The 19,307-nt window shown below is 32.8% G+C and overlaps 1 protein-coding gene across 2 annotated transcripts in view; it reads left to right on the forward strand.

Moving 5' to 3' along the window:
• RICTOR (RPTOR independent companion of MTOR complex 2) overlaps positions 1–19,307 on the forward strand; it is a gene marked incomplete at both ends in the record, with an annotated part of 116,365 nt that overhangs the window by 50,015 nt on the left and 47,043 nt on the right. For both annotated transcript variants that reach the window (XM_079702361.1, XM_079702362.1), the window contains 4 exons: positions 4,691–4,754; positions 9,608–9,734; positions 13,085–13,254; positions 18,267–18,334. In XM_079702361.1, coding sequence (XP_079558487.1) covers positions 4,691–4,754; positions 9,608–9,734; positions 13,085–13,254; positions 18,267–18,334 — 429 coding nt within the window. The remainder of the gene's footprint in view (positions 1–4,690; positions 4,755–9,607; positions 9,735–13,084; positions 13,255–18,266; positions 18,335–19,307) is intronic.

Raw genomic sequence — 19,307 nt, forward strand, 5'->3', positions numbered from 1 at the left:
TAGAAAATCAACTTGTTCATTTCCATAAAACTTTCTGGGATATCAATAGTAATTGCATTGAAGCTCTGTGTTAACTTGGGGTGAATTGATATCGTAATAATATCGAATCTTCCAAACCTTTATTTATTTGGAACTTTAATTTCTCTCAACATTTTGTAGTTTTCTATGCAGAGAGGTCTTGCACATATTTGTTAGGTTTATCCTAAGGCATTTATTAGATGATATAGTATTAATGTAATTAAAATTTTTCTTTTTCATAGTTTTTGCTGCTAATATATAGAAAAATAATTGTAGGATTTTATGTTTTGTTTTTGTGTATTCTTATCTCGGTGATCTGACTAAATTCACTTTTTAATTCTAATTGTTTTTAAGGTTATTTTAGAGTTTCTGTGTACATTAGCATTAATTGCAAATGATGACCCTTTTGTTTCTTCCTTCCCAATCCTTATATTTTTCTTTTCCTCACCATATCGCACTGGTTAGAATATTGCACTGACTAGAAATGGTAATTGGATAACTATGTTTTGCTCCTGAACTCAGGTTGAAAGTGTTCAGTATTTTGCCATTATTTATGATACTTGCTGTAGACTCTTAGTGGATTTCTTTATATTCCTTGTTTGCGTTCCTGAAGTAAACAACACCACTTTTTAATGATGTCTTTTTATTTTACATATAACTGTATTGGGTTTGCTAATATTCTGTGGAAAAATTTTTGCAGTTATGTTTATGAGAGGTATTGGCCTATATTTTTCCATTGTTCTAATATTCGTTTTGGTTTTGGTATCAAGAGTATGTTTATAAAACAACTAAGGAAATGTTGCCCCCTTTTTATATTCTCTGGAAGAATTTATGTAAGAACTTATGTAAGATATTGCTTTTTACCTTTCATGATTAGTAGAGTTCACCGGCAAATCTGTCTGGCCCTGGGGTTTTCTTTTTTAGGAAGTTTTAATATTATGGACTCAATTTTTTTTTATTTTGGCTGCGTTGGGTCTTTGTTGCTCCGCGTGGGCTTTCTCTAGTTGCGGCGAGCGGGGGCTACTCTTCATTGTGGTGCGTGAGCTGCTCATTGCGGTAGCTTCTCTTGTTGCGGAGCATGGGCTCTAGGCATGTGGGCTTCAGTAGTTGCAGCATGTAGGCTAAGTAGTTGCAGTGCACGGGCTCTAGGGCATGAGGGCTTCAGTAGTTGTGGCACATGGGTTTAGTTGCTCTGCGGCATGTGGGATCTTCCCAGACTAGAGCTCGAACCCATGTCCCCTGCATTGGCAGGCAGATTCTTAACTACTGTGCCACCAGGGAAGTCCCCCGTCAGTTCTTGCTTTATATATTTTGAAGCTTTGTTATTGCATTCATATTTAGAATTGTTAAACCTTCTCATTGGGCTAATCCTTTCATAGTTATGAAAGGTCTCTCTTTATTCCTAGTAATACTTCTTTTATGAGTGTTCATGTTATCTAATGTTAATATAGCTATACCAACTTTCTTTTATTTAGGGTTTGCACAGTATATCCTCTTCTGTCCTTTCACTTTCTTTTTTTTTTGGTTCTTACATTTAAGTTTCTCTCCCGTTAACATCATATAGATTTTTTTTTTTAATCTAGTTTGACCATCTTTGTCTTCTAATTGGATTAGACTATGTCTAGTGGTTTTTTATATGCAGGGTCTATGTGCTTTATCTAATGTAATTATATTTATGAGTTTGTCATCTTGCCATTAGTTTTCTCATATATTTGACTTTGCTGTCTTGCTGTTTGTATTCTATTTGTCACGTCTATTCTTTGCTCTTGCATTGCTCCTTTTTTGTTTCTTTGGGAATAATCAAGAATTTTTTTCCTCTTCTATTAATGTCTTGGTTTTAAAGCCTTTTCTTCTATTAGCAGTTGCCCTAGAGATTACATTTATCCTTGATATGTTAAGGTTTACCATTTTTATTACAAGCAGAACAATGCAGGAAACCTCTTCCAGCTTGACCATCAGCTCCCCTCTGCCTTATTTCTACATATATTTGTAACCCCACAGGATAGTCCTGTTATTGTATTAAATTGGAACTAGTGATATTTATCTATGTTATTTACCCATTCCAATATTCTTCCTTCTTGCATTTCCACCCTTTTATCTTGTGTCACTTTCTTGAATTTCCTTTACTATTTTCTCATAGTGTAGGTATACTGGAGTTGAATTCTCTCATATTTTATTTGTCTATAAATCATCTATTTCCCTTCCCATTTGAAGGCTATTTTTTGACCAGTTACTATTTTTCAGTGCTTTAAATAAGTTATTGTCTTCTGGATTTTGGTTTTTTTTGTTGTTGAACAGTAAGTTGTCTCTTCTTGTTGCTTCTTTTTCTCATTTGGCTACTTTAAAGGTTTTTTTTCCTGTTACTTTCTCTCCTATCCCCTGGTACTCCAGCTATAGAGTGTTGAATCTGTTCACTGTGCCACATGTCTCTAATGCCCTTACTGTATTTTCAGTCTTTGTTGTTGTTAATCTTTGTGCTTCAATGTTGTGACTTTCTACTTACCTGTTTTCTTTGTTGTTGTTTTTTTTTTTGCGATACGAGGGCCTCTCACTGTTGTGGCCTCTCCCATTGCGGAGCACAGGCTCCGGACGCACAGGCTCAGCGGCCATGGCTCACGGGCCTAGCCGCTCCGCGGCATGTGGGATCTTCCCGGACCGGGGCACGAACCCGTGTTTTCTGCATCGGCAGGCGGACTCTCAACCACTGCGCCACCAGGGAAGCCCTACTTGTTTTTTTAATAGTTCTCCATCCTGCTAGTAAATCAGTCTCTTGAATTTTTTTTTCTTTTTTTTTGTGGTACGCCGTTCTCTCACTGTTGTGGCCTCTCCCGTTGCGGAGCACAGGCTCCAGACGCGCAGGCTCAGCGGCCATGGCTCACGGGCCTAGCCGCTGCGTGGCAGGTGGGATCTTCCCGGACCGGGGCACGAACCCGTGTCCCCTGCATCGGAAGGCAGACTCTCAACCACTGCGCCACCAGGGAAGCCCCCAGTCTCTTGAAGTTTTAATTTCAGTTACTGTATTTCTGTGATTTATATTTTACTCTTACTTAAACATTCTAGGTCTCTGCTTTATTTTCTTGAGCATAATAATCATAGTTATTTATAGCCCTCTTATGACAATTCCAGTATGTGAATCACCTGTGTTCGGTTTCTATTATTTTCTTTTCTTGGTTTTTGGTTACTCGACCCTTTGTTTTAAAGCATACCTCATGTTATATGTGATTGGATGTGAACATTGTATGTTAAAAGTTTTTGGCTCTGGATCATGTTATTTTTCTCTTAAAAGAGTTAAGCTTTATTTTGGAATGTTGGCTTATCACACTGATTGTGTTAAATTTTGTTTTTTTTCCTTTGCCTTTGCTCTAGGAAGTGGCTATATGGAGTCTCAAGTGAAAATGTAGATATTTAGCAGAACGTCTTCATCCCGACTAGCCTTGAGCCCTAACATCTTTCTTAGAATATTATGTACCTGATAAAATTTCTGCTCAGTTCCTTGGCTTCTCAGCAGTAGCTTTTTGCTTGGTTTCTTGGACTTTAACTCTGCATTTGTACAACATAGAAATTGGCAAGTGCGTTGGAAAAGGGGATGGCACTCAGATTCTTGCTTATGCTCCTATTTTCTTTTCTTTGAGATTTTTTCCCCTCAAGTCCCAGCCACTTTGGTTGACCTAAAGTTCAGTCTGTGTCTCCAGTACAGGAAGATTTTTGCTTTCTTTTAGGACTCTATTCCCCTAAAACTGGGGATTGGCAAGTGTCCCCAGGGACAAAGCCTGAGTGGATATGGAGCTTGTGCTTCTCTTTCCAGGGATTATTATCCATTGCCCTTTTAACAGTTGCTTTACAAAGTACTATATTTAGCCTTTATAGTTATTTTTGGCAGGAGGATTGGTCTGATCTCTTGTGGCCAGAAATGAAATTATATGTCTGTTTGCATCTTATTAAAGTTGTTTTAGATTAATTATATTCAGATAGCAGAAATGCTTTTGAATAGCAAATTATCTATGTATTGATATATAAAGTATTGATTAGAATTGTGAACTGTCTAAACATAAGTAAAAATGAATTATTCTTCTACATAAACCAAAGACTTTAGAAATTGAATAATTTAATAAATTTTACAGAGAAATGTCAGTTAAGTGATATATGAGCATTAATTTTTGAAGTACAGTCACATTTCAAATTATATTTTGGTAAAATAGAATTATTGTGGCTAATATAAGACTTTTAACTTAGTTATAACATGTAAAATTTAGGCTCTGGTTAAAATCACAATTAAACTAAAACATAGGCTTTGAAATATTTTTCCTTCACAATTTTTATAAAATATTTGTGAACTTTATCAAAGATAGGTGAATATTTTTTCAGTAGATTTCTGATATTTTGCTTTATAAATATTTATTATTTTTGTATAGATGTATATAATTCTATAAATTACTTACTATATTCTTCTTTCCTGGAGTTTTAAGTGAAATAGTTTTGAAATGTTTTATTATAATAAGTATTTATCACTAGAGATATTAAATTAAATAAATATTTGCTGGTACTGAAAAATAACTTGTATTAACATTTACAAATACTATATTGACATGAACATGGGTCTGATCATGGTATTATACAAAAAATTGTTTAATAAGATTTTTATCAATAATTAAATATTTTATGTATTATTTAGGTGCATTGACATACAGCAGAGCAACGAGGTAGAGAGGACACAAGCACTTCGATTAGTCAGAAAGGTAGGCTCTATGTCTGAGAGTAAAGGCAGATTTATGATTTTCATATTAAGCATTTTACATTTTTAGATTTAGACTGTGAAATCTTTCTATTAAAATTGAAAGACTGAATTCTCATTAAACATTTTTATTTTGTTAAAATTATATATGAGTTAAATAAGTCTATTACAACTTCAAGGTAAGCACAGATATGTTGTGTAATTATTCTATGTGATTGGGTATAGCTAGGTCAGTATTTTTTATAAAATGTTTATTGTAAAGAATATTTCTTCCTGCAGTAGGCATATAAATGAAATTACTGCTTTGATATGTTATTGGAGAAAGAGGATTACTTGCCCCCAACCCTTATTTTTTCTTAATTATATGCTAGGAGTTAATTCTATTAAATGAATGTCAAAAATAATTACAGGCTGATTGTTTTGAAGATGAATTTGGGTACATCAGTAGGCACTTGGAATAAACAATTCAGGCCATTGTACAGGATAAAAGGTCAAAATCTAAACTCTCCAAGAGAGGGTGTTGAGGATAATCCATAATGCTTCTAATGAGAGGCCTTCCAGGAGTTTTTTTTTAATTGTTATTTAATGTGATGTGATGCCCTAATGGCAGAGGAATAGAGTAAACTGAGAGTTAATTTTGTTTGTGTAAGAATTTTATCATGTTTCATCATAAAGTATGTTTCATCTTAAAAATTCATAAGACTGTTGCAGTGTATGTTTGTTTTAATGTAAAAACATCTAAGATTATTTAACGGTTAACTTTTTTAGCTCTTCTCCTTTTTTCCCACCTTTGAATACAGTGCATGCTCCAGAATTGCAGACTGTTGAGTTTGTGCATTAACTAGATCTCCTCTTTTTCCTTTTTCTTCCAGTTGTTCAGCTTATGGTTAGTAATAGTACCCACAGGTGAGCATAGTAAGGAAGAAGTAAATGGATGAGTTGTCTTAAAAGAAGTTTGCAGTTCTAGTTAAGAGTGATATTGGAGATAGATTTTAAAAATGTTTGTTATAGGGTAAATTGTTATGTTGGCACCATGATTTGACTCTTCATATTTAAATATAAAAATTAGGTTTATGTTTTTTACTTATACATACAATCTCTTCTACTGCGTGATCTTGAGAATTCAAGATAAGAAAACAAAATTTGTTTCTGAAGAACCTAGAATAACTCTTTGGTTATTTGAGTTATATATATGTCAGTATTTATCATAATAGGAATTAAAAGTGAGAAATTAAAAAATATATTAACATTAAAAAATAACAAACTCATTACAAGTAAACATAACATATTTTTATAAAAATAACTATATTTTCCAAAAAGAAAGTTAATGAGTAGAGTGGCATTATTTTAGATTTATACAAATTTCTCTAGTGTTTGTCCTGATAGAAGATACCTGTATTGTCATATTTGCTTTTGTATTCAGTCTCTTGTGATTTCACATGCAGTGGAGCCTCTGGAAAACTTCCATATGTACTTGTGAGAGTAAAAAAGACAAATAATGTCTTTGAATTACTATGAAAATAGTTTTCACTTTGCAGAATCTCTGAAAATATCCTCGGGACCCTCAATTTTCTGGACCACACTTTGAGAGTTGCTGCCTTAGAAACTGCGTTCAGATGAAAAAAGAACCCCAAATGGATTAAATTAAATTCCGCTTCTTTGAATTATTCACTAAATATTTTATATCTGTTTTGTACAGTGTTTTGTACAAGTTACAATTTAATTTATAAAATAGCCCAGTAAAAATAAACAGACCCTTGAAACAATTCAGAAATGCCATAACAAGAATGTAATTTTATTTTGTTATCTTTTGAAGAAGGCAGATATCATTTGTGGATTCAAGGGCGGGAAAACTGCTTGTACCTGGTGGTAAAATACAGGCTCAAAGGTAGAGTTATGTCACAGGATTCCTCCTTGGTTTAGCTAAAAGCAGTTAGAGTAAAAGGGAAAGCAAGGTTGCTGAATGAACAGTGGCCTCTATTGGCCAGAGGAACTATAATTTCACTAATACCTTTAACAATTGAAGCACATATTTCTTTTTTTCCAGCAACATCTTGGCAACTGAGCTAGTAGAAATTAATGTTAATAATATAATTGCTAGGTCACTGTGGGTTCTTTGTATGCATTCAGAACAGTTTTAAAATTTTCTGTGAAAGTAATAATGTTTTTTAAAGGAAAAGCAAAAAACATTTGTTGCTTTAGGATAACTTGCTTTATGAATAATTAAGGAATACTCATGTTACTTTTTCTTCTCTTTCACCTATTTCATTCATTTAGGAGATTTTGTTTGTTTGCTTGGTTTTTTTTCAATGTCTCTGATTTTTTCATATCTCTTTCTTGCTCTAATCCAGGCAATCCTTCCTGATTCTTGTCTCTCTCATTATCTGTATTATTTTCACACTAGTCAGCTCTTGCTACTATTTATCCAACTTAAATTTTTCTTACTGTCTGCCTAATTAAGCCATTATTTTCTTCATGTATCATTTCTTTATTCATGCAATATGAGATTAATATATCACAGATTTTTTTTTTTAATAGCTGAAAGGGATTCATTTAAAGGAATCACTTGCCCTTGATACACAGCAAGATATTGTCAAAGCCAGCGTGAAAAATCCAGTTCTCCAAATTTCCAAACCTACACTGGCCCACGAATCCTTTTGGTATTAAGCACAACCTGCTTATCTTGGCATTCAGAGCCCACTTTTAGGGCAACCAATTATGACCCGTCTCATTATGCCATTATATGTGTAGACAAGCTGCCCTCCACCACTGCTGTGATCACTGTTTCTATCCTATTCTTTTCATTTCCATCCCTTTCTATATTATATTCACCTTGCAGTCTCAGCTGTAATTTAAAATATTTCCCTTAGAGAACTCAGTGTTTCTCTAATTCTTTTATAGCAGTTCTACAAATTTATTACCCACTTATGATCTTTGATTTGTTTTATATATGTCTGTTCTATCATGCAAAAAAGATGATTAAACTCTTATTTCAACAGAGACTAAATTCTATGACTTTTCCCTCATTGATTACTCACTGATTTATGAGAAAAGTATTCTCTGATTTACACAGAATTTAAGAGTTTCTTTGTGTATATTTTTCCTGAAAAATAAGAAGAGTGATTTCATTTATAAAAACTTTAAATTACCAATATCCATTTCATAGCTCTACACTTGAGATTCATAGAATAGAATTTTATACTTGAAATTCTAGAAATCATCAGATCCTATACATCCTCATTTACAAATGAGGAAACTAAGGCACAGAGAGGATTGGTTTGCCAAGGTAACAGTTTATTAATGGCAGATTTGGCCCTGGTAGCCAGTTGGTCTGGCTTCTAGCCAGCTCTTTTTAAAATACATTACATACGTCTTATTGTCTTGGGAATTTTCTTACAAGCCCCTTGTAAGTATAATAATAGATCAATAAGTACCAAAATACAAATTAATATCATAAGAAGTTAGAATTTTCTCACTGAGGAAGATCAGTTTCTTATACCTCTTTTCCCTTTCCTCTTCTTTCTTCTCCAACATTTTTGATTAATGAAAAATACTGTTTAGAAACAAATGTGAAAGTTTTTGTAGATTCTAAGGTTATTAGACATCTATTTTATGGTTGTGGAACAGTATTCTATAATTTCATTTGAAACTTGTCATATCACATAATGCTGCTTAAATGAGGTAAACCATTTACAAGTACTCTAGCCAATATAGATCTCTCCTTTGAGCCTCTATAGGATTTAACTGGATATTAATTTAGTTATACTGTATCCTCTAATTGTGTCATAGTATAAGTCTTATTTTTCAACAGGATATATATAGTAACACCCAGGACAGATTAATTATCCCCAGTATTTATCACTACCCAAACAGAATAAAACATTTTCTTCTATTCCCACTCCAAGGACCTGCTATTTTGAAATACTTCATCTACCAAATAGTCTTTTACTTATTAAAGTGTAATTAACTACATAATTTTTCTTTCTGTTTTCCAAACTGAAGATACATGTTATCTGTTTTCAGTATTCCAAATATGTTATTGCCAATTAAACTTTTCATTTAAAATGAGATTCAACAAAAGTTTTTATCACCAGAGATATACTGTTTCCATCACAGTTTTTGAAATATTAAAAATAGATTATGGAGAGACTGCTGCCTGCCTTGAAGTAGCAAATAACCGTGAGTGAGCTGCCCATGACAGGGACCTGAGGGCAACCTCTAAGAGCTGAGGGCAGTTCCCATAACAACTGAAAAGAAAATGGGGACTTCAAAAAAAATAGATTATGGATTATTAAGTTTGCCTTTCAGTATAGCAACAAGTGAGGGTTAGAGAAAGGGAGATGATGAGGCATCGGTTGCAGCAATCAAAGTAAGAATGAGGACCCAAATCAGAGTTTGTTGGTGGAAAGAGTTGAGTTAATGAGGTAAATTGATAGGATGCAGTGGTGATAATATATAGGGAAGGAGTCAGGAATATAGTAGTACAGTAGTATGTTTGCCACTGTTGTCACCACTGATTTACTTTGTCTAGTTACTGAAAAGTTGTTTAAAATAGAGTTCCTATCCTAGAGGAGCTTAGAGTCTCAGAAACATTATATATTGGTAGTGAACTAATTTATAGTCTGGACTATTAGGGAAAAAAAGCCAACACTTTTTTCCATGGTAATGATTATTAACATTTATTGCATCAGTTATTAGTTATATTAGTCCTTTGACATGTTCATTTGAAGCAGAAGATTAAAATTAGTGCCTGGATCTTATAAATATTCTACAGTCTTAAACACCTCAGTCTGAATAAAATAGGTTTTAAAAATGCATTATGAAGTAACTTCTTTCTCTGATTTCTCCCTGTTACAGATGATTACTGTGAATGCTTCATTGTTTCCTAGCTCTGTGGCCAACTCATTAATAGCAGTTGGAAATGATGGACTCCAAGAAAGAGATAGAATGGTTCGAGCATGCATTGCCATTATCTGTGAACTAGGTCAGAATTTTCTTTGAGTAATGAAAATGTAGTATTTTAGAAAGAATATATAACACTTTTTAATGCCTTTAATACATTAATTCTTTAGGTATTGGTAAAAAGATATGAAAAAGTAGGACATTCCTGATAGGGAAGTAGTGGACTTGTTGTTTAAACAAATCATTTCAAAGTGACATTAAAATTCTATAAATTGTAAAGTTTTACTCGTCATGAAATTTAATATATAGGAATTGTCCAGATTCCAGTAATTAGAATAAAATCTCTTTTATTTTCTCAGACATTAATTAACCACACTGTATCTTGATGTGAGTGCAAAACAATTCACTCTACATTAAAAAAGAATTCTAAATGAAAAAGGATTTAAGAGTTAAATGGGGAAAATATGGGGGGGGGGAATGGATGACTATCTGATCACGTAAGGAAAAGGAGTTTTGAATTATCAAAAGAAATCAAACAGATTTCAGCAGCTGTAGATTTTATTATAAGGAGATAAGAAAACATGCAGTACCAGAACAAAGAAAAAAATAAATGTAATAAATAAGTTTACCATGACAGGTAAAGAACTTACTTATATACAGATCAGTAGGAAAAATAAGTAATTCTCAAAGAAATGCATGGCTAGTCAAAGTATTTTAAAAGTTCAACCTCACTTATAACCAAAGAAATAATTTTTAATGACAAGAGAAGATAATATTTTTCCCCACCAAAAGCAGAATGGTATAGGTTACATTCACTCTTGATATAATAAATAAATTAATAACAAAAGTTTAAAGAAACAAAAGAGCCAAGCCTTATCATTGAGAGTCTAAAAATACTGTCCACAATACCTGTTGATTTAGAGAAAAAGTCAGAAATTTGATTAAGGAAATTCTGAAAAATAATAAAAATTTGACTACATGTCAATGTATGGGATGCCTGGAAAGTTATATACTCGAGTTAACTTCTCACTATAAGATGCTTTTATAATTAAGCAAAAAGTAATGAAAATAAGTGAGTGAACCCAAGAAATAGAAAAAGAAGAAAAATAAATAAATTTTAACATAAGCAGGAGGAAAGCAATAATGATTCTGAGTCTTAGAGAACAAGATAGGTTATTTAATCTAATCTGTATTAATGGAAGAAGAAAAAAATGATACACAGGCAAACATACACTATTGTTTGAAAAATGCAAAAGTCAGAGAAACAAAAGATTAATAGAATGAGAAAGAATTAATAGGAGTTTTAAAAATTATGAGATAATTTTTTTATATATTTGAAAATCTTATTGATTCAGAATGGGTTTTCAGAGAAAATTTTAATTTCCAGTTGACTCAAAAGAGTAGAACACATGATGGATCAAAAACCATAGAAGTACTTGATGAATTAATTGCCTCCAAAAAGACTCATTCAGTTAGTTTTGTCTTAAAAAAATTGTTTCAAGGAACAAATAATTCTCATATAGTATAATCTAATTGAGAGCATTAAAGATATGGAAATTTACCAATTTTAATTTAAATGAAACTAGCATTTTATATACATAAATACACAGATATGCACGTACACACAAATACACGCATACATAAAATGAAAGAATGCTACTATGTTAACATTGTAGAATATTTATCTCAAATTACCACTCATACTCTTTTTTTAATAAACTTGTTTACTGATTTATTTATGGCTGCGTTGGGTCTTTGTTGCTGAGCGCGGGTTTTCTCTAGGTGCGACGAGTGGGGGCTACTCTTCCTTGCGGTACGCGGGCTTCTCATTGCAGTAGCTTCTCTTGTTGCGGAGCATGGGCTCTAGGTGCATGGGCTTCGGTAGTTGTGGCATGCAAGACCAGTAGTTGTGGCTCACGGGCTCTAGAGCACAGGCTCAGTAGTTGTGGCGCACGGGCTTAGTTGCTCGGTGGCATGTGGGACCTTCCCAGACCAGGTCTTGAACCCATGTCCCCTGCATTGGCAGGCGGATTCTTAACTACTGTGCCACCAGGGAAGTCCACCAATCATATGCTTAATAGTGGATCTCTATAAATACTACATCCTTTTAAAAACTCTTAATTAGCATTTTAACCAGGTTAGCAAGACAAAATAATAAATGAGTTTTACATATTGGAAAGAAGGCATTATACATTGTAGATGATATATCTAGAAAACTCTGAATCAACTGAAGAACAACTTCAGTAATTCAGTACAGTGGAAACCTGAAAATATAGATTTAATAGATTTATTTTGTGTTTCAGCAATAATCAGTAAATATAATGGGGAAAAAATGATACTATTTCCAAAGTAGACAAGAAAACTATATATAACAAATAAAAATAAGAAATGTGGAAGACGTGTGTGTGTGTTTAGGGGGTACTTTTCAATTTGTTTAATTGATTTTCAAGAAGGCAGAGCTAATCTATAGGTAGAAATGAGAATATTTGTTGCCTTTGTTGTGGAGGGGGACTGATTGAAAAGTGGTGTGAAGGAACTTTCTAGGATGATGAAAGTGCTATACCTTGATTGAGGTATTGGTTACAGGGGTATAGATATTGTTCACAATTTATTGAACTATACCATTAAAATCTGTGTATTTTACTGTAAGTAAGTATACCTCAATTTAGAAAAAATGGCAAAGAAACCTGAATCTGAAGTTCATCTAGAATAAACAGGAAAAATTCAACTATGAAAACATTTTTGAAAAAGTTTAAATGGAGAAGGGAAAGATTTTTTTCTCATATTTTAAAAAATGTAAGCTGGGTTATTAAGAGAGAAAAAAATGAAAAAGAATCAAGGGTTGCAGACCCTGATATATAGAAGACTTCAGTATATCAAAAGTATGAAAATCAGTTTGGAAAGCATGCTGGGATAGTTGAATAAACATTTGGGAAAAAATGAGCTTATCAATATTAAGCCAAAGTCTATTTCCTGACAGATTGAAAACTGAAATGTTAATCGTTAACTCATTTAAAACACACACGTGGGTGTGCATGCATACAAAGAAAATGCCTGATCTTTGAAGTAAGGGAGGAGTTTCTGAGCTTAAAATCTAAAGTTAAGTTACAAATCAGATAAAAGATTTGAAACAGATAAAAGGCTAATATTCCCGCTATATAAAGAACTCCTTGCAGTTGATAGGAAGGAAGAACCATTCAGTAAGACATGAACAAAAGATACGAAAAAATTCAGAGACATTAAGAAACAAATCAGAGTTTTGGGAAGTATATTCAGTGACTCTTATTAGGTAATTTATCCACGTGTCCTTTTAAATGTCATTAAGTAGAAAGTTTTTCAAGTCAGAAAGGAAATTAAGTATTAAAATCCCAGATTTCTGATTACATTTTATTAATTATCCCCTATATATTAAGTTTTTCTTTTTTATTTTAGCACTTCAGAATCCAGAGGTGGTGGCCCTTCGAGGTGGACTAAACACCATCTTGAAAAATGTGATCGATTGCCAATTAAGTCGAATAAATGAGGCTCTCATTACTACAATTTTACACCTCCTTAATCATCCAAAGACCCGACAGTATGTACGAGCTGATGTAGAATTAGAGGTAGGAACTTTAATATTCTTTTCTAGCTTTAAAATATGACTTTAAATACATACTCTTACTTTGAAATTTTAAAGTTAATATGCAGCACAACATTAATTATTAAACCTAAATTAACTAATAAGATTCGCTTATCCCAGCAGTATTTTATAGCTCATTCAATTTGGACTGAATTGAAAAAATTCTCAAGAATATTTCATCAACATGTAAAGTGAAGTTTATTTTTTTTTATTATCTATGAAAACTTGACTGAGCAAATTAGAGCACAAGTAAGGTTTCATAGACATTTACGTATTTATTTAAGAAGACCATTTCTTTTTAAGGACTATAGTATGTTAATTGTGTGTGAATAGCTCCTGCTAATTATATACTATTTATTTATTAAACCATGCTAAAACTCTCTGAACTTGGAGACACTTGTTGGCAACTAATGACCATATATAATTGAAAGAAATAGAATACATATCTTTTTTAAAATACTCTACAATTTCTTTTTTTTTTCTTTTTACGAATTCAGGGTTTTTTTGTTGTTTTTTTACAGTTGGTCTAAAATAGTAAGGCTACCATATACCCTTTTCTATAATAAAGTATGTAGTAGAGGTTGGAACAGAATTATCGCAAACTTTATTCTTTTTTTATTCTCCCCTCATTTTTGTCCATGCCCCGTGGCTTGTGGGATCTTAGTTCCCCTGACCAGGGATTAAACCTGGGCCCTCGGCAGTATGATCATGGAGTCCTAACCTCTGGACCACCAGGGAGTTACCACAAAATGTATTCTTATAGTTTATTTGCGTGAATGTATTACATTGTTGTCCGTTGCAGATATCATTCAGAGTAAGTTTAAACCAAGGCTTTATTTGGGTATGAAATTATGCAAATTATAAAAGATTTATTGTTCCCTACTTTGCCTGTTTAAATCATTTTGTGAAACGTCTTAAATGTTATAGTTCTGGTTTTATTAGGGCTACTAGAAATATTTTGAGATTACAAAATTGACATTAGCCTGTATCATTAACTAACGAATTTAGGTACAATATTCTCCTTAATAAGTGATTTTAAATACATTATTCATGGGAGTCCAGTGGGAATAAGCTGGCATTTTTGATATTTTACAGTGTATTTTGATTTAAGTTTTTTCTTTATGGAGAAAATGGATATTTTAAGTGGAGAAGTGGAGAAAATGATATTTTAAGATTGGAGAGATGACTGCAATAAAGGAAGATATTGTGTATAGGCCTGTTTTTTATTCCTATATAATTGTGCATCAGATTAGTAAAGCCTTTGTGTAAATGAAAAAACCTCAAAAAGTATATGGTAGATATTTAAGTACTTGACTATATTTGCATAAGTTCTTTAAAGCCACAAATGTTCTTTTTTTCTTTAACAAGATCCCCCTAAAGTAGCATAGTGATTGAGAGCATAGACTTTGGGCTATACAAATCTGGTTTTGGTTTTTTGTTCTGTAACCTACTAGCTTTATGATTTGGGGCAAGTTATTAGCCTCTCTTGGACCCATTTTTTTCCTAGGTAAAATAAAAGTCATGATTTTTACCTTAAAGAATTATTGTGAAGAATAAATACTATAATAATAATAGTAGTAGTAGTAATAGCAGTAACTAACACTCTTGTAAAGCTTATAATGAGTTAGGCAATATTTCCAGGTGCTTTACATATATTCATTCTAATCTACATAAATGTTTTGTTTAGTACCTGGCACATAATAAGTATTCAATAAATACTGATTGCCTTGGATATTAATCATTATCATCATCTTCTACTTTATCATTATCTTCATCCTAGAGTCTGCTGTTACAAGAATATTGTCCTCATTTTTATTAATTATATTTTATAAATTTTCACTCTAACTTGATAACTTTGGTTTTTCTTTTCCACATACAAAGGAACTATTTTCATTGCTACTGTCTCGTTAGGCCCAAATCTTTCTTCTGTTAAAAAAAAAAAAAAAATCCCTTTTAAAATTTACCCTGGCTTCTATTTGTATAATCTGTAATATATTTTGACCTCACACAGGAAAAAAAAAAGTACATTTAATATGATAATGTTATTAGAATAGGCAGTCAGTAAGGATTGTAAAATTTTAATTTTAATTTTTTATAGTAAATTTTAAAAACAACATTTTTTTTAAACTTATACTTCAGAGTAGGATAGTGTAGTTCATAGCATCTGCTATGGAAAACTAGAAAAGTTGAATAATTATAGAAATCATATAATTAAAGCAGTATAGAGCTGTGAAAGCAATAAGGACCAGAGGGAGTGAAAAATCTAGAGATGCCCTTGGGGGCACTGTAGATTTAGGCCACAGACTAGAGGTTAAGAATATGACCTAGGCCTAGGTAGAAAACCAGACTATTTGGCAGGCATATGTGTATGTGTATGACAAGCCTAGATATGTGAAAAGTCCCCAGATCAAGTCTGATTTACCCTTCTAGAAGTTTGCTGAGATAAGAATCTTTGGAGAGCAGAAGTTAAAATGTTTCCACTGAGGAAAACACAGTGGAATAGGCTATGGTCTCCAGTGCATAGGACACAGAGGCCTCCCAGGAAGGGGGGTCATGGGCAGAAGTTGAAAGGCCTCTAAGAAGTAGTGAATTTACACAGATTATATGCAGTTGCTTTTTTTCCCTGGGGTCACTTACTGATTAGGACATAATTAGAAGCTGAAAGTCCAGGTATGCTTTTCCTGGGACCTGAAAAATCAGAACAGCTTTTGGCAGTTATGTAGTATTCAAGTGACAAACTGGGTATTTCGTAGCTGATTTCCTGTTCTTGACATGTCCCAAATTCTGAAGTAATTGTGGATGAGTACCTAAAGATCTAAGTTTAAAACTTATGAAGTATGTAGAAAAAATCCCCAATTTCTCACTGCTAAGGAGAAAAAAAAAAAAGCTTGCCAAAGTCTCTTGAAAGTTTTGGAGGTCCATACTTTAGAAACACAAGAAAACCAAAGGTACATTCAAATCTTAACAAAATTGCAGCATAGTCTCAATTAACTAAGTTGGTGACTAGGATAAGCGCATCAGTCCCTTTTATCTACCTGACTAACAGAGGAAAGGATAAACTGTCTCTGATGGAGATAACATCACTTGGAACCTCTAATAAAATTTACAGTGTCTGACATTTAGTCAGAAATTTGATTGAGTGCCATACAAAAAGACATGACTATGTAACTGAAAACTCAAAAGAAAAGAAATTCCATAGAAGCATGTCCACAGGTGATCCAGATATTACTGCTAGAGGGAAAAGACTTTAAAACAACCGTGATTAACTTGTTAAGGAAAATGGAGAAAAAGAAGAAGAAAATAGATGAAATAATGGAGAATTTCACCATATAATTGGAATGTGCAAAATGAATCAAATGGAACTAGTACAGAAAAATATAAAACCTGAAATTCTGAACTCAATGAAATTAAAAATCCATTTTGGATAGAAGCTATCATTAGTAAATTGAAAGAAAAGTCAATAAAAATATCGAGTAAAACATTGGCGGGCAGGGAAGAGAAAGGAAATGAACAGAACAAAAGGGATAAAACATGATTGTTGTCTTTGGAGAAGAGAGAGAAAATGAGCAGAAGCAGATATCCAAAGAAGCAGTGGTCAAAACTTTTGTTTCTAAAACTGATGAAACTTCATAAAGCTCAGAAAACTCAAGATAATACAAAGAAAACAACATGTACGCACATCATGGTAAGGTTGTCGAAAACCAAGATAAATAAAAATCTTAAAATCAGCTTGAGAAAAAAGACTACTTTCAAAGGAACAAGTCTGATAGCTGATTTCCCAACAGAAATAATGGAACCAGAAGATAGTAGAATGGCATCTTTAGAGTACAGAAAGAAAATGTCAACCTACCCCAGAGAAAATGTCTTTCAAAACCAAAGGTAAAATAAAGATTTTTTAGACTAAAGAAAAAAGACCCAAGGAAATTTAAAGAAACACTATTCTTTCTTGGATTCCTTGCCTTTATGTTATGAAGACAGTAAAGCAGCCTATGGTGAGGCACACGTGGGAAGGAACTGAGACCTTTTGCCAACAATTAGCACGTTGTGAGTAAACCATCTTGAAGCAGATTCTACAGCTTCAGTCAAGCCTTGAGATGACTGCAGCCCTGACCAATATTTTGACTACAATTTTATGAGGCACCCTGAGCCATATCTGCACAACTAAACTCTTCTAGATTCCTGACTCACAGAAACGTTGTGAGATAATAAATATTTATTGTTTTTTAAAAAATGAGACAGACTGAAAGGAAGGTTAAAGAGAATCCTTAAAAGGAAAATGATCCGAGACAAACAAGGAAATGCAGGAAGGAATGAAGGGTGGTAAAAAAGGTACACATGACAAAATATAAAAGACTACTCATTGTCAAAAACAATATTTGTAATGTCTTAGGTATTTTAAATTATTTTAAAATTAAAATTCAGGCCACAGTAATGCAGTCAGCACAAGGCGGGGATGGGGGGGTTGGTAAATGAGATACAGTGGTTTAAGTTCTAAAATGAGTGAGCCTAACAGGGTTGCTAAATACAAGGACAATACACAAAAATAACTTGGATTTCTTTATACTAGTAACAAAAAGAACGTAATTTATAAAGTAAAAATATTTAAATAATGTTCAAAAATAGGCAAAACAAGTCATAGTGTTAGAAATCAGGATAGTAGTCCTGGGGTGAGAACAAAGGGGAGAATAAGGAGGCTTTGAGGATTATAGGGAATGTGCTAAGTTTGAGAAAATCCATCAAACTTCACATTCATGATTTGTGCACTGCTTAATATGTATGTTAAACGTCAGTTTAGAAGTTCAAAAATTCAGTTTGTACATTTAAAAAAATCACTCAAATATATTCCTTGATGATGAGTTTGAAGAAATAAGTCTCTCAAGCAGTGTACCCAGTTAGAGATACAGAGAAGTGGAATTAATTTTAGCTTGTTACAGGAAGAATACATTTTATAATAAGGACTCTTTTTCTTCTTTTTTTGCCTTTTCTTTTTATTAGCGAATTTTAGCACCCTATACTGATTTTCACTACAGACATAGTCCAGATACAGCTGAAGGACAGCTTAAGTAAGTACCATGCGTGTTACTGTTAAAACTTTTAGATTTGCCTGATTGTACATAGAGCCAGAGAAAAATGAGTTTAAGTAAATTTCCTATTTCATGGAGTTATAGTTCTCTCATAATTACCTGTGGTTTAAAAAATTAAAAGTAAGCATCGGGAAGTTTAAAGACTTGGAATTAGTTTCTTATTTTAAAAAATATAAGATAGGTGGGAGTAGAAACCTAGATCTTTAATCATTTTTCTATTGTACATGTTTTTAGCACAATTACATTGAGAGACTAAAAGAATTAATTAATAGTGAATAGAATGAAGAGCGGCCTAAATTGAGTAAGCAGAAAAATATACTGTGTAGAATTTTGAGAGTAAGGTTCATAGGCAAGTAAAAGGAGATAGAGTAAAGATTATTTTCTCGAAATGAGGCAGGATAATTTTCAGTTTTTCTGGAAAGAAATGCACATGTTCACTAGGTATTCTGGGATAACTGTATTTAAATTGATTTATGGAGCAAATAATGAACTGTCTGTGAAGATTTTGCCAATGACACAGTTCCAATAAATATGCTATCAGGTGTAGCGTCGTAGGATTGTTGGATTGTAGACACACTTATTTTGAGAGATAGTATGTTTTTAAAATTGCTCACTAAGTTTGGGAACATTGTGAAATGGGCATATTTTTGTTGTTTTTCATTTTTCTCCTGAATTAAAAATAGTGGTTTCATATCTTTAATCACCTCCATCACTGTGGAGTCATTGCATGCTAACATCATGACCTGAGCTAAGAAATTAGAATAGTCATTCTCTGTTTCAGACTTCTCAGACCTTATTCTTGCTAACTAAGTTATGAATTGGGATTCTTAAGCCCCTTTCTTGGCTTCTCCTATGACACTTGGGCATGCTCTTTATTGTTGAAGAATGTATGCATTTTCTATTGCTGCATGACAAACCACTACAAATATAGCAGTTTAAAATAACATCAGTT

Source organism: Hyperoodon ampullatus, assembly GCF_949752795.1.
Source record: "Hyperoodon ampullatus genome assembly, chromosome: 4".
NCBI classification, from domain to species: Eukaryota; Metazoa; Chordata; class Mammalia; order Artiodactyla; family Ziphiidae; genus Hyperoodon; species Hyperoodon ampullatus.